Raw genomic sequence first — 25,407 nt, 5'->3', positions numbered from 1 at the left:
TTACTAACATAAGGAAGTATAAAGTAGTTTTTCATGACTTTTTGGTCACTTTTGACTTTTTTTATGATATTTGGACATAAATATAAACAACATATACAGTTCCTTATGTACCTCCATTTTTCTTAAGGAAACGTATTCAGGCCTTCATACTTCCTTTTGAAGTTTAATTTATTTAGCACATTTACACTTCATTTCTTGTATGATTTTAATCATACAAGAAATTAAGAGTAAAATAAATAAACAGTTGAATTGGACAATTTTTTCTTTGTTTCTTATACAGAGCATTTGGGGGTTAGAAGCAAAACTTAATAATTAAAGCAAAACTTAATAATATTGCTTCAACTCCCACTTTTTGTTTTGCATGAAATAATTACTCGCAACTAAAACTTTTTTTTTAGGTGCATGATTCTGCTTCAAACTTAATTTATTCATTGATAACATAACTGATATATGCCATTCTTTTTTTACAAAATACTTATGTAAATTAAAATTAAATAAGAATAAATTGGATATTGCAAGTTTTAATATCATGAAAATAGTAAACAAAACATATAAGATAATATGTGCATAATTTTTTGAAAATGCTCGATCAATTTATTATCAATTTTATGCATTTATTTTTTCTGGTTTATCTTTTATTTATTTCATCATTCAAAATATTAAATGTGTAGTCATATAAGGTGTGCACGCCTCTCCTGAGCAAGGCTTGTATAGTGTCAACAAACCCTTACTAATATAAAGTATCTAGCTGTTATAATAAAAAAAAAAAAAAATTTAAATATATATATATATAAACTTGAAAGTTTTTTTTACTGTGCCAAGCATGTATAAGCACCATTGCATTGCTACAGAAGTTGTTTCATGACCAGCAATTAAAAGTGTTACTAGATTATCTCTAATCAAATCATTTGTCATCTTGCTGCCGTCTTTTTGTTGATCTTTTAAAACAATTGTTAAAAAATCTTTTTCATCAGTTGCTATTCCATCTTCTATTTCTTTTTTACGTTTGTTGATAAGCTTAAAATAATAAGGAATAAATAATTAAAGTAAATCACAAAAAAACCTCAAATAAATAAAACAAAAATATTTATAGAAAGCACTTTTTTTCTTTATTTAAAAAAACTTAATAAATTTGAAAAGCATCATGTAAATTATTGATTTTTTAAACTCTTTGGTACAAATTTTATTATTTTGAAGTTTAAACACGATTCTGCAATAATAATGTGAGCTGTATTACTTTAGTTATTAAGTCCTAAACTATGGCAAAGCAAAATAGCTATTTGATTTATATCCATGAATAATTTTTATAAAACAAAGCTTAACTGCTTGCATTGCACTACAGACTTTTCAGTGCACAGAAGTGTTTGTATTGCTATGTAATTTTTTAATTTTTAATATTTTTCTTTCACTAATTTGATAACATGTTTGTTCACAGTTCACAACTACTCGCCACCCTTTTCATATAGATGCACAAAGGATTTTTATATAATACTTCTTTACTTAGGCAACTCCATATTTTCATAACAGAAATCTTTTTTAATGGAAAAACTTATCCCTACTCCCACTTTTTCTTTTGCATAAATAATTATTAGTAACTAAAACTTAATTTTATTCTTTGATAACATTACTAATGTATGCCATTCTTTTTTTACAAAATATTTATACAAATTAAAATTGAGAATAAATTGGATATTGCAAGTTTCATTATTATGTGAATAATAAACAAAATATTTAAGATACTCTGTGCAGGATTTTTTTAAAACGCTCTATTAATTTATTATTAATTTTATGCATTTATTTTTTCTGGTTTATTTTTTATTTATTTTATTATTCTCTACCCATATGCAGACTATATCCATCATTAGTAAATGTTTGTCATACATATCAAATAGGATGTGTTTAGTGAAATCAAGAGATGAGATTGATGAGAAATTTTCAGCAAACAATTAAGCTTTTTCTTTCTGTGAGGTAATAAAATCTGAACCATGCAAGATTTGCCCTTATTATAGACACTGTTAAAGATTCTCCATAAGTCACCAGAGCCTAATTTTTGAAATAAAATACAAGGTTTTGTGACCAGAGAATAGTGGGCCTTGGCTATTGACAAAACTTTTTTACAAAGGTTTCTAGCAATAGTAAATAGAAATATGTTTTCTATAGAATTGTTTAGGCAATAGATATGGAAGTAATAGTAACAATTGGAAATTGCAGCGGCACAAATGAGAGGAAAACCATGGAGAAGAGTGAGACTTGACTTGGAATAGTCAAGAGGAAACAAAAGACTCAATGCCATCCTGAATCTAAATAGTTACATAAAGAGCACATTTAACGGCAGGAAGACAAAAAATTTTTACCCAATGGCTATCACGAAGAAAACCACCAAAAGAGTCCCATTCAGTTATAAGGTAGCTGTAAGAGGTACAATGATAGGGGGATTTTGATGATGAAGTTAAATAAGATAATAGTTTTAAAGAGATCAAAACGTGATCTCTCTAAAATTATTATCTTATTCTACTTCTAAAAATGGTGAATGTGGAAAAACTGATTTCTGACTAGTACCAGAAACAAGAAATAAGTCAAGTAGAGAAAGTAAACAATTTGGTATGTCTGGACAGGGAGTTGGAAAGATTACTATTCGTGTTAAAGATTGAATGTAAAAGTTGTGGGTCTTAATGCCTGCAAAGTCAATGACACTAGACCTAAGCCATTCAGTGTGATGAGCAAGTCACCAACAACAAAAAAAAGATAAAAGAGGGCTTAGTCATTTTGACCAGAAAAAACATTATAAGGAGTGTAGTCTTAAGATAAAGGAAAGCAATATAGAACAAAGAGATAGATAATAGAGTGAAGTGATGCTAAGCAAAAGCACATAAAAGAATATTTTTTTGGATTCAAACCTACTTTCCCAACAAATAGGTGAATTTTTACAAATGTAAATGCCCAGGCCAAACATGTGACTATTGGAGTCTGCGAATTAAAGGGATATAATCAAAACTAAGATCACAAGATGACACAGCTGAACTCAAATAAGTCTCACAAAGAGCAAGTAGGTATAATAAACTTTGCAGGAGATGAAACTCAAAAGAAGAAAAATTACTTCAAAGACCATGAATATTAGTGAATGATAGATTTAGTGAACTTGGTGGTGACAATGGTTTTTTTTGTTTTATAGTTTTTGATACTTTAGTTATTTTTTAAATTCATCAAAGAACCTGACTTAAAGCATAGATAGTACTCAGTATATTGTTTAATAGTCCGAACAATTGCCTCATTACTATGAATAAACCCTAACCCTTAACTAAGGGCTCCAAATGTGGTTTTAAAAAAGCACAATTAAAGTACGAACAGAGATACCATCCATGCACAACATTAGAACTTTTTACAGCTGTTGACAGAATTAGACTCTTTGGAGGCTACCACAAAGTTCCGGAAACCTGACTACCAGCCAGCCTAAGAACTATAAAACTGAGTTTAAAAGTTATACCCACATTAGGAGATAATAGAACGAGTGGCCTAGTCATAAAAACAGACACAAGCAAAACCCATGCAATCAGTTAATAAGATCCAGCATTCAACATCTTGAACTGGAAACAATGAATTATAAATACTACTACAGCCTAATAAATGAAAAAGGGGTGCAAAGCTGGTCAACAGATAGAATCTGTTTACCCCTTAAATATCAATTACTTAGATAATCTTAAATACCCCCTATTAATCAATGTTTTCTTCTTATTGTCTCCTAACTAATTAATTATGTAAAACATTAGTCTCTCCATCATAGATTATCATAGATTATAATATGCGAAAGCAAATTAAAAAACAATTTTCCTCATAAAAAGGGAGAAGTGCTTTTTTTTTTCACTAATTCAATATTATAGAAAGTTATTTTGGCGTAATACATTTATGAAAATAAACTATATTTACATAATTCTTATTGGTAACTGATAAAATCTATATATAAAAATTGTTCATAATTTTTATTCAAAATACTACTTTAAATTTGTAAAAATTAAAATAAACAACTAAAGATTAAAACAAGAAAAACAAACTTTCAAAATAATACTTTCAAAATATCAATAGTTTTTAGGCTCCTGTGACAAAAAGATATTAATAAACAAAAAAATTAAGAGCAAAGAGTTTTAAAGTATTTGTTAACTTTTTTTTTTTTATATCTGTCAATAGTTTGTTGTTGCAAGAACTAGAGCCTATCTTTTTTTAATAAATTAAGTGGTCAATTTAAGTGAAAAACTCAATGACGTATATATCAACATGTGCTTTATATAAAAGTAGAAAAGTAAATGTTATCAATAGTTTACAATGTTACTTTTATTTACACAAATTGTTTCTAGTCCTATTTCATTAGCCCTATAATAAAAAATGACTAGAATGCGAGAACTTCACTAAATGTGAAAATTTGTATAAAAAATAGTAACGGGCAACTCAAGTTTGAAGACGATCAAAAATAACAAACTGGTTACTTTCAACCGCCTTTCTGGCAAACGATCAAAAGTCCGAGTGTACACCCCTATGACTAGAAAGGTTTTTTAATTATTGTTATTTTTGTTTTTTTATTGTTTTACAATATTTTTAAAATATGCAAGGAGTGTTGCAACTTTGAATGAAAATAGGTAAAACATGCAAAGAGTTTTACTTTTTTACTGTAAAACATGAGAAGAGTGTTGCTACATCAACTATCTTATAGCCTGCTGCTACAAGGAAGTGCTACAACATTGACTGAGGGTTTTGTTTGAGCAAGTAATCTATTACATAAAAAAAAAACTTTATCTATGTTTTTAAACTTTTTCTGGTCTGGTTTATTAGTGTTCCATTTAAAACTTTTTTTCTAGAAAAATAAAACAAGTGATAAAACTAAAAAAAAAATAATATTATTAAAAGCAAATATTTAAGACATAAAGAACAATCATATATAAAACATAAAGACACTCTTTAAGTCTAATAGAATTACAGCTACAGTTATTTTCGATAAACTATTATTATGATTATTTATTAATAAATACAGAAAATCTATTTAAAATAACAATATTAAAATGTAGGTAATGTATAAAGGATTTTCTAAATCCATCACACAAAATAATAGTACTCACCATGTTTAGAGTATTCGATATAACTTGCTCAGCTTTTTTGTGTTTTCCAAACATGAATAATAGACGCATTAAAAATGGAAAATAAGCAAGTAAAGCTTTATAAAATGGATGCAAGTTATGTCGTAGTTGACAGTACTTTTGGAAGGCCTTTGTAACTTCATTACCAGAATGAGAAGTAATGGTATTAAATTGATAGCCGAAACCAACATCACCAACTATATCAAATGATAAATTAGATAAATCATCCAAAACAATTATGTTAGTACCATTTTCTTTATCGCATGTATACGACCACAACTAAATAATAATTCATACAACCAAATATCAAACTTTCTTTATCTTACACAAAATAACCAGAAAAATTAAAACACAAAGTTTAGTCAAATTCAAAATGCATATTATGTAAAATATTTATGGTAAACTTTTGTTAGCGCTGTGGTATTAGAAAAAAAGAAAAAAGCATATAATCCTGAATAAATTTTTATTAGTTTATTTACACTAGGGTATAATTACCATAACTGTGGATTTTTTACAACTTGCTTTATTTTGAATAGGTCAGCCTTAGCAAAGATTTATTTCTTTATAAATCTAGTTAAAGACTGAAAATAAATATCTAAACATACTAGCCATATAATTTGGCCAGGAACAGGAAGTGCTTTAAAATATTTTAACTTTGAATCCTTATTTTATCTAAGACTCATTTGTGTTGGACTTTTAAGAATGTTCGAAGGCATGTGAAACACATCAGTAAAAAATTATAACTAGTTTCTAGCCAGAGTCCCTGGCCGCCATTTTGCGTAAAGACTTAAGGTTCAAAATTGATAGTTTCTGTATACCAAGTGTCCTAATTTCTTTCTCAGAAAGTAGTTCACAATAGTAGTTAATAATATACAAATTCATATGCTTTATTAAGACTTCAAAACGTCATAACTTTTGTTGTAATGTTTGGATTTGAGAGCTCAAATTTAACATTTTTTCATGTTTTATTAATAGGTACCATTGGTTAAAATTAAAGTAAAATCTAAGGGATGACTGAAATGACTGTCCCACTTTTACATGGACTTATTCAAAATTCAGTTTTAATGGAAACAAGATCAAATCCAAAAACACCTTCAATCATTGATGCCACATTTAATAAATAACTCAAACTAGTACAAAAACAGTTGTATTTTTTTTACAGTTTTTTACACAAGTTTACTTTCAAATTATATTAAGTGTACTTTTTTATTAAATCATTTATATTTAATTCTTTTGCAGATTTTTACAATATTTATTAAGAAAAATTTTTTAAATATTTTTAAGAAAAAACTAAACGCAAAGGTGTAAAAAGCAATTGCAAATCTTGATTGCGATTTGAATTAGAGCCCTTATATATACAACCCTCTAAAGGCCTTGTTTTAAAGCGTTACACGTATAGCAATTTACCTACGCCTTAAGAGATTTTATGTTAGCAGTAAGTGAATTTGGTTAAGCAACTTATTATCATTTTTTAACTTTTAAATCATTCTATAAGCGGTAAGATAAAAAAAGTAATTAAATTTTAAAATATCAATTTAACTTTTGAATGGTGTTTATGTGAAACTATTTGTTACAAAAGTTTGAATGACAGTTATGTTAGATAGAAGCGCCATTTACTAATGAAAAAAACTCAAATAAAATTTAAATTTTTTTTTTTTTTATTGTAATGATTGATTTTTTTGCTTAAAAAACACTAATACTTTAAGCTTGAAGCAAAGATCATAATAATATAACTTAATTCTGATAAAAAATATATGATTTAATTATAACTAATTTAATAAAAATATATAATTTTACTCTGATAAAAAATAAACATAATTTAATTTGGATTTAAAAAATATATAATTTAATTTTGCTTTAAAAAATATATTTAAGTTTATTAAAACAAAAGTTAATGCTTGGATTTAACTTAACTGTCAAGTTTGTTTAAAAATATTACTAAAATTTGTTTTATATTTAAATTTGATTTGTTCTTAAAAAAAAAAGCTCATTTTTATTGCAATTGTTTTTTCAATTTTCTTTCCTTAACATTTTTTTTTTATACTTAAAATTAAATTTTAAATAAACAGCTGCCTCAAAAATTTGCACGAAACATAAGTTGAACTTTTTTTTTTTATAACGCAAGTTAAATCGCAGCGATTATTTTTTAGTAAAAAATATATACAGCAATATAATTTTACTAAATGATGTTTGAAAAAGTAATCTATGCTTTCATAACAAAATGGTTAATAAAATAATAAACTTATAATAAATAATGTAAATAAATTAACGCAATTTTTTTATTTGTTACTCGCTAATTTTTTCTAATAAAAAATCATTTGAATCAGTGAATGTTAAAAGGGGGGAAGTCCAACAATGTAAACTTTGGGGAAACTAAAAAAAAAAGCACTACTTCCTCTGTAAATTTTTGTTAATGGTTTAACAATTTTTTTTTTGAAGGGGATGTTTTTTATCTTAAAAGCAAACATATATTTTTTAAACATATATAATAAATCAACTTTATTTACCACACTGTTGTACAATCAAAACAACAAAGTGAGCTTACGTTTGGTCCGCTGTCTTCAGCGCAAAGTTTCTTGTTTTTTGTTAAAAGAGCTAAAGTTCGGACTTCAGCCCTTTTAACAAAAAACCGAAACTTTTAGACAATGTACAGGCTAGAGAAAACTTTTGACAGACACCTTTTTAACACAAAATGATGGAACCATCCTTTGAATAGACAAATTTGCAAAAAAGTCAATTTTGTAAAATATGCAGCTTCTGCCCTTTTAACATTCACAAATTCATTTGTAGTTACAAAGCCCCAATTACAAATTTAAGAAATCATTATTTAAAAACTCGAAAATTTAACATATTTTAATTCATTTATGCAAATGCCAAGAAAAGAAAGAAATTTTTTAATATTAAACATTTTAAAAACGTACTATTAAATTTAATTTAAAAAAAAATAAAAGAAAGTCAACGTTCCCTTATGGTAATAAAAAAAAAGAAGTAAAATAACATTAAATTAATTTTGTGGTAATTAATATTATTGCAGTAATTTGAAAAAGTTAAAGTCTTTAAAAAATAAAAAAATACAGAGGATTTTATGATGTCAAATTCACATTATGCTATTGCATAAGCATTTTTTATTCAAAACAAGGTCTGTATATATCAGGACCTATTCTAAGAAAAAAATTTGGGCAGCAGTACCCCCATAGTCTCTGAGAAATTTAGCAAAAAATCTGCGTTTTTTAGCAAAAAATATAATAGTTGCCGTAAAAAACATAAAAAAAAAAGATTCTCAAATTTTAATTTGGGCAGCCCCCAAATTGTCGCCCAAATATGATTGACACTGTCGAAAACGGTCTAGAATATAAAATAATAAATCAAAATAATCACATATAATGTACTTACTTTCATTAGCAAATCAGTATGCAATGAAAAAGCAGGAAAATAATTTTTTAGCTGTTTGGAAGTAAAAGCTTCATTTAAAACTTTCCTTTGCCAATGATGATTTTCATAATTTGATACAATCATTCCATTTCCAACTAGAGGAAATATAACTTTCAAAACATTCGATCTGTGAAAATTTTTACCATCAGAAAATATTGTTTTAATAAATTCGGGCAATAATAGATTAACAAATCTGAAACCTATAAAAAAAGGATAATCAGTTAACAAAAAAAAAAACCAGAATAAAATAATAAATAGAAGGTTTCATTTTTTTGTTTTTTTTTAACTATAATGTAAATATCCTAATAACTTTGAAAAATTTTATCTTCCTACAAATGACAATATAAAAAATATATAGTAATTAAAAAAAAAAACAAGAATTAATTGTTAAACAAAAGGTTTCATCTTTTTTTTTTTTTAATGCAGGCTTGGTCAGGAAGCAGGTGTGATCGTAATGGATAACTAAACACGAAAATAATATTTTGTTGCGACAACTTGGCCACATTTTTTAGATGTTTTGAGAACATTTAAGTTTACGTATTTTAAAAAATTTTGTTTTGCGGACATACATAGAAACATACATTGAGAACATTCAAGTTTATGAATTTAAAAAAATTCTGTTTTGTGGACATACATGGTAACTTGAATGTTGCATTTTAGCTAGACAAGTCAGTAACACTTTCATACAGTTTTTTTTCTGTGTGCACTCAACTAAAGCTAGTAATATAGAACAATGATTTTTTGAAAGTGCTGTTAAAGCATGTTTCCACATTCATTGGAGTTTTTGGCTTAGGTTATCCTTGAGAAATCACTGTTTGAGAGCTGTCTGTCTAACTGATGATAAGTGAAAAAAATCAACTAATTTATGATCTTTGTTTTTTAATGTCACATAAATTGGTAGGTTTTGGATAGCTGATTTCACACCAAGTTAAAGTTTATGAGCACAGCAGCCTAGACATTTGATTCCAAGAAGTTTAAGTGCGCTAGGCATACTAGGAGTAGTGTCTGTTGTAGCTCGTAAAATATTGTGTCAAGTCAAGACAATTAAAATAATGTGAAGTCAAGACAATTTTTGACAGCAGGTTTCTTGTGATTTCTTTAGTGGAAGTAGCTTTGTGACAACCATTTATTATTTCCAGATTTACTACTGATAAACAGCATGATTCTAAAACCCACAAGTACGAAATATAGTTACAATTAAAAACTAGAAAATTATTGCTATTGTTGGGCTTAAAGTAATCAAAAGCGGTGCTAGGTTTGGAGATAAACTGCTATTTTATACTTTATTGGGAGCTATTATATAGATCATCAACCATATCACCCAAATTTCAAGATAAAGTTGTCAGGTGTGGTGGTATATACTGTCCTAAAATTAACACTAACAACAAATTGACAAAACCAGATCCAGAAGCTTTATCATCTGTAGTTATAAATCTAAGCAATGCACAATCATACTTTTTTTTAATAACTGTACCTTTTCGAGGTCCAATAAAATGTAAGTTTAATGAAGAGCCTGATGACTTTTGATTATGTTATCAGAAATTTTTTTTATAGCAGATGCGCACTTTATGGATGTGTCTTCATGTAGCATTAATGGTCATATTTAAATGGTTCCTTAGATGAAATAAAGTTCCAGTTTTCTAAACAGAATTCTTTTTATTGCAATTTTTCTGTTTGCATTGCCAGAACATTATTTTTTTTTAATTTTTCAACTACCGATTTTGTGGAAGTCAATTTGAAGTAAAATATTTAACATTTTTTTATTTCCAGTCTGAAGCACTTTCAAATTCAAAATTAATTTAACTAAAAGCAAAGTCAAAAAGTACAGAAACAAAATCATAGATGTTTACAGTTTAATAAACTATAAGTTTACGCCTTACTAGTTTGCGCTCAGCTCTGTGTATATCCCTAATTCACAATAATTTTTTTTTATGTTACAAAATTTTTTTACTATTTTACTTCTTTATTATATTACTATATTACTATATACTGTATTTCTTTACTTTAATAAAAATCTTCAGATATATGTTAGAATTTTAACAACTTTTTTAAACCATATGTATGCAAAAAAATAACGATAAAAAAGAAAGAAATGATTTTAAAAACTTGAATAATTTTTTTTTAATTGAATCTTGAATGAAAGCAGCAATTTAATAAAAAAAAAAAAATAGGGAGTAAATAAGTGCAAGAGCATAGAAAAGCTCTCCAAGCTTTGATTTTTTGCGCCAGCTACAATATTAAAAAAAATGCTTTTTATACTGTTGTTCATTAAAAAAGTTGTTTTCATACTTGTTACAAGCAAAAGTAATGTTAACATTACAAGAATATATACATAATAAGCAGTGTTTATTGTGCTGTTAAAAAGTTCTTTAGACAAGGGTTTTCATTAATTTTTTACTTTAGTTATCAATTTATTCATTAACAACTTTTTTATTTAATGGAGAATTAAATAAATAAAGATGTATAAAAGCTTGCTGATTGTAAAAAAAAACTTATAATTCTTACTGTATTAGAATGCAGCAAGTTTAGGAATTGTTACAACAATAGAAGATTCCACAAGAAAAGCATTTATATAATTTTTCAGCAAGGCATTTAACTGTGCATTATACTTTTTTATTTTGCTAAAGTTTTTTAATTTATTTAATAATAATAATTAATTTTTAAAATATAAAACTCATATATTGCATAAATTTTTACACAACAACTTAGTGTGAGAATTTCATATTATATACGTATTATTAGTTTGAGCAAAGTCAAAAAAAACAGTTATCTCTAATAACAGTTACATAACGCCTCAATCAGTTACAATTGGCTACAAGGTTAGATTCTCAAATTTATAAGTAAAAATTAAATAAACTTTAAAATGCAGAAAAAGTTTGTTTATCATTCCTGTATTGCTAACTATCATCTTTTACTTTATTTTTATTGTAAAATAGCTTAGTCTCAATTAGTTACTTTGTCACAAACAAAACAAAATAAGTCTTTATTTGCAACATTACAGCTAAATAGTTTTTCCTTTTAGGTTTTTAAAGTGTAACCAATTGAGATGTAACGCAACATAACTAAATCTAGATTTGAAACGTAACTAAAATACATCTCAAACAGATACTTTTTTAATGTAATGTCTCAATTGGTTACACTTTAAAAAGTAAAAAAAAAGACATAATGTAACACAACAAAGATTATATTTGTGACATATTTCAATTATGTTTCGATTCTTAAATGTTTTTTGTTACATTACATCTTGATTGGTTACAATTTTAAAATAAATAAATAATAAAACAAATAATTAGATTGCTAAAGTACTTTAGATTGCCTAAGTATCGTAAGTTACTTTAACTTTTAAAGGTACTTTTTTTATGTTTTTTGTTATGTTAATTTTCTAAGCTTTAAAAGTTGCCTTTACCTTTAAAAAGTCCTTTTTTAAAACTAACCCTCAAGTGTGGGTAAGTTTTAAAAAAAAACTTTTTTAATTACAATAGTTTTGATAAACCTGTAAACATGTTTATAATATTGTTAATAAATAAAATTGTTAATAAAACAATTTTGTTAAATACCGCAAATCATTAATGAGTTACAGTATTTAGCAATACGTTTGTCAAGACATTTGCAATTAAAATATATTTTTTCAAAAACAGCTAATTATCATTGTTCATTTTGATTGTAAAATAGATTCATCTTAATTAGTATTTTTTTCTTACTAATCATGAAGAATAAATAGTCACGAAAAATAAATAAAGTTTTAATTCTTTAAGTTTAAGTTTAAGTGGGGGGCTTAATGATAAGATGAATTTTGTCTTCTTCAAGCCCCAGTCATGTAAATATTTGTTTTTATAAATTACGAGTGTAAATTATTTTCAATCGGCAAATACAATACTAAAAAAAAAAAAAATAAGTTACGTTTTAATTGTTTTTTTTTAATTTATAAAAATGCATATATTTGAGACGTATATTAACTACGCCTCATATCTAGATTTTGCTAATTTACATATTTATTTTTATTAGTCAATAATACAAGCGTAATAATTCTTAAGTTTTCATAAACCCACAAGCAAAAAGGTGCATAAAATGTAAACTTTTCTATAGTTTTAATAATATTGATCAAATACTTTAATTAGTTGTAACCAATTAAATGTATAACTTGCACATTTTTTTCATCATAAAACGTGTACACAAAATAAATGTGAAAGTAAAAAAAAAAAAAAAAAAAATACTCCTCAAATTTTATTTCGAACCAAGTAATAATTTTAATACAATAATATAAGAAAATCAAACATTAAAAAAAAACTAATTATTCCTGTGGGAATCTAATAAAACTTTGAGCTTTTGCGTTAGTGGTACCCATAAACTTGCACACAGAATAAGAATCATAACTATTTGATGCTTTTATAAAAACTTAAATTTTCTGCAAAGCTTGTTTGTTTTTTTCATTTCTCTCTTAATAATAGCCCAGTACTTTTAAATAACTCTCAATTCTGGGCAGTTTGGAGGATTTTCTGTTTTAGGCACAAATTTCACATTATTCTTTTTATGCCATTCCATAGCTAGTTTACAATAATAAATTGAAGCTAAATCAGGCTAGAACACAGATCTCTTATTGTGTGATTTAATGAGAGGTAAAAGGCATTTTTGTAAACATTTAACATATATTTGACCAGAAAGTGTTAACTGAGAAATATAAGGTGCTGATTTTTTGCCACAACTGCATATAGCTTGCCAAATCAAAGCTTTTTTAGCGAACTTGTCATGTTTTGTGTATTTAAATTCTGCCAAATCAAAGCTTTTTTAGCGAACTTGATTTGTGTATTTTAATTCTTATCTGCTTTTCCTCTATATTATTGGCAATATAATAAACAGCACCAGGAATTTGCTGATGATCGTATTTGATATAAGTTTCATCGTCTTCAATAATACAGAAATTTTTAGAACTAAAATTGTCATACAACTTTCTGCTGCGGGTTCTTGCACTTTTTTGTTGAGTTGAGAACGGTTGGGCACTATTTGTGCCTTGAAAAAATGAAAACCATGTTTGTTTCTAACTTATGCAACAAAACTATGAGAAAATTCAGATATTTTTGCGCGTTTTTTTTTATATTTTTTGTTATATTTTTCCCTTAGTGAAAGACTTGGGTTATTCTTAAAACTGTTAACCAGTTTTATATCTTTAAAACCTTCCTTTCTTCTACCACCAGATTTGCGTTTGATCGATTTTGTTTAAGAAAAAGGTTGAATAACACGACTAATGGTGTATAGATGTATTTGCAATTATTTTGCTATCGAATTGTAGCTACTATTAGGATTTTGTAATTATTTGTGCATAATTTTTTTTCTTACGCCTTCTTCTTTAGTCATTTTTAAAACAAGTTTCTAGTTAAATACAAAAACTAACATATTTTTTTGAAACCACAACACATTGTAAACAAAATACAAAATAATTATAAAGATTTCAATACAACTACTGAAAAAAATGACATGCATATTCTTTCACATACATATACAGGCCTTCCCAGGAGAGGCGTGCGGTCGCACGCCTTGAGTGAACACGGATATTTATTTTTTTTTGGATAACTCGGCCACGCTTTTTTAGCATATATTAAAAATAACGCATTTTTAAAAAGGCGCTGAAAAAATCAAATTAAATTCGTTGTATTATTTTGTAATTTTTTTAATAATTTATTATTTTCATTAATAAGGAAACAATAACATAAAAATAATATATATATATTTTTTTTCTTTGAATTTTTTTTTCTTATAACTTTATAAATTTTTTTTTTTTTTATTTTACAAATTTTTTTTTCTAATTTTAAATTTTTTCACATAAGTATGTCTTTCTACAAAAAATAACTTCTAAGTTCTAGAAGAATTATTATCTACAAGGTTCTAGATAGAGGTATGATCGTTTAGCTCATTTGGTTGAGACATTACATAGCGCCGCGGAGACCCAGGTTCGCATCCCGCGTCGGCAGAGCATATTTTTCAAAATAGATTAAAAAAGTTTTCAGTCACATTTTCTGTTTATTTTTTCGACTTGTCTTAAATATCGTTGCTGAAAAAATCAACACCTAAAAATATATTATAAATAATTATAATATAAATAAATAAAATATAAATATAAATAAATAAATTTTTTTTTTATGTTTACTAGACTTGAAAAAAAAAATTGTAATAAGAAAAAAAATTTTTTATTAAATAAGTATAAATATATATATATACATTTCATTTTTATGTTCATATTTTTATATTATAAATAATAAGAATAAATTATGAATAAAAATAATAAAATAATACGACAATTTAGTTAGGTTTTCTCAGCGCCTTTTTAAAAATGCGTCATTAATATATGCTAAAAAACCGTGGCCAGACTCTCAAAAAATATATATATATGCGTGGTCACTCAAAGCGACCGACCGCACGCCTCTCCTGGGAAGGCCTGATATATATATATACAAATTTCATGTACATGCTTCACTAACTTGATTTTTGCCGTATATAAAGTCATAGCTTTTATTCTATATTTTGTAATATATACATATATATATATATATATGTATATATATATATATATATATATATATATATATATATATATATATATATATATATATATATATATATATATATATATATATATATATATATATACATACATATATATATATATATACATATATATATATATATATATATATATATATATATATATATATATATATATACATAAATACATATATATATATATACATACATATATATATATATATAAAAATATATATACATATATATATGAAAAAAAAAATATATATATATATATATATATATGAAAATATATATACATATATATATGAAAATATATATATATATATGAAAATATATATATATACAGGCCTTCCCAGGAGAGGCGTGCGGTCGGTCGCTTTGAGTGACCACGCATATATATATATTTTTTGAGAGTTTGGCCACGGTTTTTTAGCATATATTAATGACGCATTTTTAAAAAGGCGCTGAAAAAACCTAACAAAATTGTCGTATTATTTTATTATTTTTATTCATAATTTATTCCTATTATTAATATAAAAATATGAACATAAAAATGAAATATATATATATATTTATACTTATTTAAAAATTTTTTTTTTTTTCTTATTACAATTTTTTTTTTTTATGTCTAGTAAACATTAAAAAAAAATTTATTTGTTTATATTTATTTTTTATTTATTTATATTATAATTATTTATAATATATTTTTAGGTGTTGATTTTTTCAGCAACGATATTTGAGACAAGTCGAAAAAATAAACAGAAAATGTGACCGAAAACTTTTTTAATTTATTTTGAAAAATATGCTCTGCCGACGCGGGATGCGAACCCGGGTCTCCGCGGCGCTGTGTAATGTCTTAACCGAATGAGCTAATCGTTCATATCCTTATCAAGAACCTTGTAGATAATAATTCTTATAGAACTTAGAAGTTATTTTTTGTAAAAAGACATACTTATGCGAAAAAATTTAAAATTAGAAAAAAAAATATGTAAAATAAAAAAAAAAAAATTTTGTTATAAGAAAAAAAAAATTCAAAAAAAATATATATATATTATTTTTATGTTATTATTTCCTTATTAATGAAAAGAATAAATTATTAATAAAATTACAAAATAATACAACGAATTTAATTTGATTTTTTCAGCACCTTTTTAAAAATGCGTTTTTAATATTTGCTAAAAAAGCGTGGCAGAGTTATCCAAAAAAAAAAAAATATCCATGTTCACTCAAGGCATGCGACCGCACGCCTCTCCTGGGAAGGCCTGATATACGAAAATATATATATATATATATATATATATATATATATATATATATATATATATATATATATATATATATATATATATATATGCGGTAGTGGTGTAGTGGTAAAGCGCTCGCTTCATAAGCAAGAGGTTCCAAGTTTGATCCTTACCACGTCCCTGGTAGTACCGCGCTCAACTTGTTTCTCCGCGAAGCAGCCTTGTTTGTCAAGGTTCGTGTTTCGGAGTTATAGAGTTGGGAGAGGGTTATAAACCACTATTAAGTAGCCTCCTCATCTGTAGTGGCCTTCTCGGCCTTGAGGAGGTGAATAACAAAAAACAAAAACAAAAAACAAAAAATATATATATATATATATATATGAAAATATATATATATATATATATGAAAATATATATATATGAAAATGTCTGATAGTACCCCCTAAATGTGTTCAGTGTAATAAATTAATACAAAATTAAAAAAATTTTAGAGGTCGCTTAAGACCCTAAAACATCATCTCTAATATTTTGAAAAAAAAAGTTCATTAGAAGCATATTATGTTCGGTCTCAAAAGAAGTAAAATTTTATAAAACATCAAAAAACAATAATCATTTTATATAAAGATTACTAGTTTAAATTTTAACACTAAAAACCTATCGTTTTTTAACAAAAAATAAAAAAGTACATATTTTCATAGTTTTTTTAAATAAACTTTTGAATTTGTATTTTCATAAATTTTTTTTATTGTTTTTAAAATTTTTATAAAATTTCACTTTTAAGACCTAACATGATTTGCTTTAAAAGAACTTTTTTTTTCAAAACATTAGGGACCCGCCTGATGTTTAAGGGTCTTGAGTAACCCCTAAAACATTTGTTTATTCAAAAAATTTAAAACTAAGTTTTAATTTATTACATAAGACACATTTAGGAGGTACCATTAGACATTATTAAAAAATGTTGTTTTTTGAACCACCCTAATATACATACATATATATATATATATATATATATATATATATATATATATATATATATATATATATATATATACATATATATACAGTGCATGTGATGAATAAAATCGCCTAGCACAATATTTCGCGCTCGTAATACTGAAATACTTTATCAACGAGCGCAATTATGTGCGCTTGGCATCAAATTTTCAAGAGCAATATTCAGAGCTGGAAATTGGCTGCAATGTGGCCATCCATAAATTGCTTATGCAAATATGAAGGAGATCACTCATAAACATACCAGTGTGCACAAGGAAAAGGATGAACAATTTTTTTTTATGTGAAGTTCGAGAAATCAGACAAAAAAGCTTTGGTTTTTTAATTAATTAATTTGTCTATCTACAGGAAAAAATATGTTACTGCAGCTTTGATATTATTTAAAAGCAATAATAAGAATATTTCTTTTATTTGCAACAGATGTATGAAAAATTAAAAACAATAAAGCAAAAGAATCTTACATTTTTACAAAACCTTGTGGATTAAAACTTTTGATTTTTAAAAATTTAACCAAGTTTTACTTTTTTAATAAAAATTTTCTATTCTTATTAGGATGAAACATTTTGAAAATAATAAACATTCCATTCTATCTGTTGGCAGTAATGACTTGATAACTTTTCATTCATTATTTGTACAAATTAGAAAACTGCTTTCCAATTTAAACTGAATGCGCCATTTAAATTTATCAAGTGAATAATATTTTATATACTTGACTATATACTTAACAAATATATAATAGATTCATACTAATATAATATATATTCAGTCTTCTCCATTTGAAATATAATGCCAGCGCACAAAAAAGCATTGGCATGATGATCATGTTTAAGTTAGCCTGCACGATTTAAAAAAATTTTTTTTTTTGCTATTTAAACTTAAAAAAAAATAACGTAAAGAAATGTTATCATTACCTAATAGGTTATGTCCATATTATGTATAAATCTTTTAATCTATATTTATGTAATATATATATATATATGTATACACATATATATATACATATATATATAACTCCTAACTGGTTGTCAGAAAGTTTTTCCGTATTTTGTTGACACAAAAAAAAATTAAAATGCAAGACCAAAATTTTTTATTTTATTACTTGATAGACTGCCTGCCCCAACCAAACCCTCAGTTGATGTAGCAGCACTCCCTTGCGAGTCAGGCTATAAGATAGTCGATGTAGCAGCACTCTGTTGCAATTCATGCTATTTGTCAGTCAATGTAGCAGCACTCCATTGCAAGTCAGGCTATAAGATTGTTGATGTAGCAACATTCCGCACATGATTTACAGTAAAAAAAAAAAAAACATTTTATTAAAAAAAATAAAAATAAAAACATTGTTTATATTATTAAAAACATTCAGAATAGATTTTAAAACATTCAGAATGGTTTTAAAAACATATAGAATAACTTTAAAAACATTTAGAATGGTTTTAAAAACATTCAGCATGGTTTTAAAAACATTCTGGTCAATTAAATTTGCGTTTTTGAGGGGTTTTTTTAAAATGATTAATTTGTAATTAAATTAATAGTTTTAACTTTCTGACAACACAGAATGGCTGGATGAAAGTCAAAAGTAATTAAAAGTGATGTATTTGTTGTCAAAAGAATCATTTCTTACCTTACTCCCAAATGCAACAATTTATAGAACTCTCTCTCTTTTTTTTCTCTCTCTCTCTCTCTCTCTCTCTTTATATATATATATATATATATATATATATATATATATATATATATATATATATATATATATATATATATATATATATATATATATATATATATATATATATATATATATATATATATATATATATATATATATATATATATATATATATATATATATATATACATATACATATACATACATATATATATATATATATATATATATATATATATATATATATATATATATATATATATATATATATATATATATATATATATATATATATATATATATATATATATATATATATATATATATATATATATATATATGTATATATACATATATATATATAAATGTTGAACACATGACTATGTTGATAAAAAAAATTTTAGTTAATTCATTTTTAAAAGATGCCAAACCATTACATTTTTTTGAATCAAGTAGCTTGGTCTTTATGTTTTACATTAAAGTGTTGCAATTAGTTATTAATTTAAGTTTAAAGTTAAGTATTTATTTTTTGTCCAATGGTGTTTATCTTGGTTTAAATTTCAAACAAATGTTTTGGCTTTTAAAACCTAATAGTAAATTTAATGCTTTTAGAAACCAGTACTTTTTATTACACTATTAATTTGAGTTGTAACGTAAGGTTTGTTTTCACGCTAAAAATTTTTGCTATTAAAAGTATTTATAAAATTAACCCAAGAAAAAGTTTGGAAAGATTTATAAAAAAATACATAATTATAGAAATGTAATTATGTATAATATTCTTTGATAATTTAAATAAAATGGGTTTATTGTAAATATTATAATTGATTTTAATTTTTTTTTTAATTACTTTATTTTAATAAAGTAATAAAAAAACTTAATAATTTATGTATTTAATATATTTACATAATAATTTATGTATTTAATAATTAACAAAGCTTAGTTTTTTGGGCTTAGATTTTTCCTTTTTCTATGAGATTTTCTTTTTGTTAGCTAATTTACAAATTGCGTGGTCAAGTTGTAAAAAAAAAATATTTTGAGCATGGTCAGGAATGGCACTTAATCGCACTTTTCTGGCAAACTTGACTCTTTATTGGACAAATTGTCCAATACAAAAAAGTTTGTTATCTTAAGCTCTGTATATATATATATATATATATATATATATATATATATATATATATATATATATATATATATATATATATATATATATATATATATATATATATATATATATATATATATATATATATATATACATATATATATATATATGTATATATATATAGATATATATATATATATATATATATATAAATATATATATATATTTAGACTTATATATATACATATATATATATACATATATATATATACATATATATATATATATATATATATGTATATATACATATATATATATATATATATGTATATAAATACATATATATATACATATATATGTATATATATATACGTATATATATATATATATACATATATATGTATATATGTATATGTATATATATATATATATGTATATATATATATATGTATATATATATATGTATGTATATATATATGTATATACATATATACATATATATATATACATATTTATATATATATATATATATATATATATATATATATATATATATATATATATATATATATATATATATATATATATATATATATATATATATTATCAATTAGAATTTTATCAATTTATATTTTATAATGACGTTTTTATAAGAAAATGATTTCTATTTATAGAACAGATCAGCTAGTCTAATTTTTTAGTTCATTAACTTTTCATTTTAGTTCATAAATCACTTGGTTCATTAAGTATATTGAAAATAAATTAATTTAAAATAAAAACAAAAAAAAATTTACCATTTAGTGTATCTAATGTATATAAGCCATCCTTTTCAAACTGTTTTCCAAAACTTAACAAAGCATTAACATGATCATAACCATAAAAATAGCTATAATGACCTGTAATTAAACTTTCTTGAGGTGAGGGAAACTTACGAAGCGGATGATAAAAACGCTTTAAAACATTAGCAAAGAATAGTAGTAAACATAATAAAATAAATACTGCTATATAAATCATATACATGTTTGTCTGTAAAGAAAATTATGAGAAGAATATTTTAAACGATAACTAATATTTCAAAAGCTAGTATTATTAGTGCAAAAAAATAAATAAAAAGATAGTAAAAATAAAAAATATAGTTAATATAATCTATGCCAGAGCAGTGACTAACAAAGTCTATGCTAATCATAAACATGTTTATTTTTAAAGAAAATTATAAAACTATGAGTTTTTTACACTGAAAAGACTTTAATAATTTGAAGTAACATTACCTAAATACTTCTTTAGTAATATGATTCATTGCACTGGTGCTGTTTGATTTTCTGTTTGTTATTTAGTTATAAGTTCACAAATATAGGTCAAGCTGGTCAGCTGCTTTCATTGACTTATATTTATAAACTTATAACTAAATAACATCTTTGAAATAATATTATGAATGTGTTATATAAGTAAATATTAGTAGTAACAGTTATTGTAGTTTGCACTGTGTTGGACAGACCCAACAAATGTGTTGTTATTTGTCCTTTTTGATATAGTATTACAGCAGTTATGTTTGATTGCTATTTAACCATTAATTAATAGAGCTGTTTTTGCTGTTACAGCTTTAAATGAAAGTAAATTTGACGCTTCTACAATTCTGTTAAAAAGGAAATGCTTCCTTTTAGGGAGAGAGCATTTCTTTTTTTGTACCAAAATTGCAGCTTTAAGAGTTTTTAATAAGTTGAAAACATTTTCTTATAATTATCTTATCAAAGCCAATTCCAATATTTATCTTGTCAATGCCACAAATTTGCATAATTGGACCAAATCTCTTCTTTTTCTCCTCTTAGAATTGTCAAGCGTAAGGCAAAAAGTTGATTTGATTTTTATTTAAACAAAATTTTTATACAGCATTTGTAACAGTTATAAAATTAGTGAACTTTTCAAAACATAAACCACTCAAGAAGTTCCAAAAGTAGAAAAAGAACACAAATGATTCAGCAATATGCTTGTAAAAAGACTGTTAAATCAGCATAGTTAATAAACACCCTTTGTAACTATGTTGTAAATGTAAAATTGAAAATTTTGATTGTTTAAACAGTTAGGTTTTAGTCATCTCTGTTTATACAGAGATGACTTTATAGGACTAAAATCCATAACTGCAACGGAAAGGACTAAAGAACTTATCACCGATAGTAAAAGCAATAATGATAAAAGTAATAAAGTAATTTTGCTAACATTGAGAGAACTCTTGGTTAATAGGATGTTAAATGTTCACTATTCTAAGAGTAACTACATTGTAATCGCTTTTGTGTAGGTCTTCCGGTATGAGTTATGACACTATTAAAAATGACTAGAAAATCAGATGAGACTATAAAGCCAGGTTTTTATATTTTCTAAGATATTTTATTTGCTAGATTTAAAAATTAGTTTTTTGCATTGAATATGTTACTTTTGATATATCTTTGCAGTTATCTTAGTTATATTTGGTTATTTATTTTTATTTTTATTTAAATGTTTTTAGTTTTTGTATTTTTTTCAATGTATTTAGCATTTTGATACTTCTTCATTGGTTTAGTATATAAATATACCTACTTTAGGAAAAAATATGATATTTTGACAAAAGATGGTAATGAAAAAGATTAAAAAGGGTTATTAAGACCTGTTTTAGACAACAATATAGACTTTGCTGAGTTTGTCTTTAACATTGACAAACTGTCAATCTATAAAAGTACAAATATATCTCTCTGGCCAATCCAGTGTCGTGTTGACAGTATTTTTGAAACCTCTCCACTTGTGGTGGCGCTATAATTTAGATTACAGAAGTCAGCTAGCTTGGAATACCTCCCACCCTTTCTTGTACACACCTATATGTTTTTAATGCCACAACTTCCACTGCATACATATATTTTGACATTACTCTATTACATAACCAAATATTGATTTTTTAAACTTATTATATTCCTTTCTAAAATGCTTTTGTTATTAAAAAAAAAAAACAAGTTTTCAAAGAGATAAAGAATGAAAATTAGTTACACCATGTATATACTTGTTGTCTTCACCAACCACCACCACCCCTACCCTCTCTCTTTCTCTCTCTCTTGTATGCATTCATATGTTTTTGAGTAAACCTCATCCATCATACTTGCTGACATATTTTATGGTAGACCTTTATGGTAAATGGTGTTGAAAATAATGAAAAACATACAAGTAAAAGGTAAAAAAAAATTATTTGTGATGCTATAGCAAAAACTTAATATATATATATATCACATCTATAATATATATATTGATTTAATCACTATATATATATTATAGATGTGATTGATGTTGTTCATTATGGATGTGATTGCTGTAATGTGAAAGAAACCTATGATGGTCAAATGATGTTTTTGTACATTGGTACTTAATGCAGCAGTTTGCTCATGATGCAATTCAATGTGTGGACCTTGCTTGTGCTAAAAAATTAATATTAGTTTAGAAAGAAGAGCTGTTTCCTTTTTGATTGTCACATAGGCAAATGAATTTATGAAGTGTTTCTTAAAATAATAAACTACATATAGAATTAAATTAAAAATCAAGAAATCTAAAATACATGAAGCAGCGGAAAGTGTCTGAGTTATATAAACTAAGCAAAGAATATAAACTAAGCAAAGAAAAATAAATCCATTTCTAAATGTTAGTTAAAGTGTAGCTATTTGTATACTGTTCAGAAAAGATTAATTGACTCAATATGGTCACGCTCATGAACTTTTTTGTTATGGTCTGGGTTATATGGTTAGGGTCTGCGTCTCGTAAAAAAATTTTTTCGATACCAATACCAAGAAAATCCCATTAAAGTCTTGAAACGTTTCAAGACATATCAATACTTTTTCAAAGTGGTCTTGTTAAATAAAAATAATTTCAAGAAAATTAAGACTTGACAAGACTTTTCAAGACCAAAAATTAAATCTTGAAATTGCTTTCTAAATTACAAGACTTCAAGTGTTTTTTTCTTTTAAAAATTTGGAAAGGAATTAGTTTTTTTCTCAAAATATTTATTTATCACATTTTTTCACAAAAAAATCATAGAACTGCTTTCAGTATGTAAATGTTTAGTTTGCATCGCTGCGTTTTGATGTCTTCAAAAACGTGATAGCAGTTTTTGCGAACTATTTAATGTACGGCAATACGCATAAAAATAAGAAAAGTGAGTAAAAATTTGGACAATCTAAAACACTCCTTCAATTGAACGCGTAGTAATTAAACTGTAATTATTAATTTAATTGCTACGCGTTCAATTGGCACATTTACATTGGTCCAACATATGTAAAAACATCGCAAAAAGTTGATTGTTTTTACGATGTAAAACCAACGTTGATCCAATGTTATTAACCCGACGTTGATTTAATGTGTATAAACCAACGTTGAATTAATGTATGTAAAAACATCCCAAAAAGTTGATCGTTTTTACGATCTAAACCCAACGTTGATCCAATGTATAGAGGAGGCTGAATAAGTGCGAATTTCATAACTGCGAATCTGCATAAGTGCGAAGCAGTTGCAAACACTGGCATAAGAGCGAACTGGCACAAGCGCGAACTGGCATAAGTGCGCCGAAAGAATTTGCAAACATTGGCATAAGTGTGAACTAGCATAAGTGCGAACTGGCATATGTGCGAATCAATTGCAAAAACTGGCATAAGTGCGAACTGGCACAAGCGCGAACTGGCATAAGTGCGCCGAAAGAATTTGCAAACATTGGCATAAGTGCGAATCAATTGCAAAAACTGGCATAAGTGCAAACTGGCACAAGCGCGAACTGGCATAAGTGCGCCGAAAGAATTTCCAAACATTGGCATAAGTGCGAATTGGCATAAGTGCGAACTGGCATAAGTGCGAACTGGCACAAGCGCGAACTGGCATAGGTGCGCCGAAAGATTTTATAAACATTGGCATAAGTACGAATCGGCATAAGTGCAAACTAGCATAAGTGCAAATCAATTGCAAAAACTGGAATAAGTGCGAAAAAGTCAGAATTATTATTGTGAAAATAAAAGTCACTGATAACTGATAGAGAGCCAAGATGGGTACCAGGGCAAATTTCTTTATGGGCCCTATCTTGGCTGAAAATAAGCACCATGTAATGCCAAATTAGCTACTTCTTTTTTTTCTCCCATTTTATGGGAGAAAAAAAAAAGTAGCCCGGCTTTCTTTAAGAGTCCTGCTCCGGACTCTTAAAGAAAGTCGGACCCCAGGACAACACACCCGCCTAATCCTCCCTCTCTACGGCCATGCCGATAACTACTGAAATAACCTCTGAGTGGATACTTA

The 25,407-nt window shown here is 25.5% G+C and overlaps 1 protein-coding gene across 1 annotated transcript in view; it reads right to left on the bottom strand.

Annotated features, from left to right (window-relative positions):
- Positions 1 to 21,141, bottom strand: part of LOC136079583 (cytochrome P450 4C1-like) — a 34,987-nt gene extending 13,846 nt beyond the window's left edge. The window contains exons 1-4 of the mRNA XM_065795506.1: positions 20,913 to 21,141; positions 8,517 to 8,755; positions 5,106 to 5,402; positions 814 to 1,017 (exon numbers count right to left, since the gene is read on the bottom strand). Of these exons, the coding sequence (XP_065651578.1) occupies positions 814 to 1,017; positions 5,106 to 5,402; positions 8,517 to 8,755; positions 20,913 to 21,138 (966 nt within the window). The 5' untranslated portion in view covers positions 21,139 to 21,141. The remainder of the gene's footprint in view (positions 1 to 813; positions 1,018 to 5,105; positions 5,403 to 8,516; positions 8,756 to 20,912) is intronic.
- Between the last annotated feature and the right edge of the window lie 4,266 nt (positions 21,142 to 25,407).

Source organism: Hydra vulgaris, chromosome 04 (assembly GCF_038396675.1).
Source record: "Hydra vulgaris chromosome 04, alternate assembly HydraT2T_AEP".
Classification (NCBI taxonomy): domain Eukaryota; kingdom Metazoa; phylum Cnidaria; class Hydrozoa; order Anthoathecata; family Hydridae; genus Hydra; species Hydra vulgaris.
The sequence above is the reverse complement of the archived record's forward strand: the minus strand, read 5'-3'. Positions and strand labels throughout refer to the sequence as shown.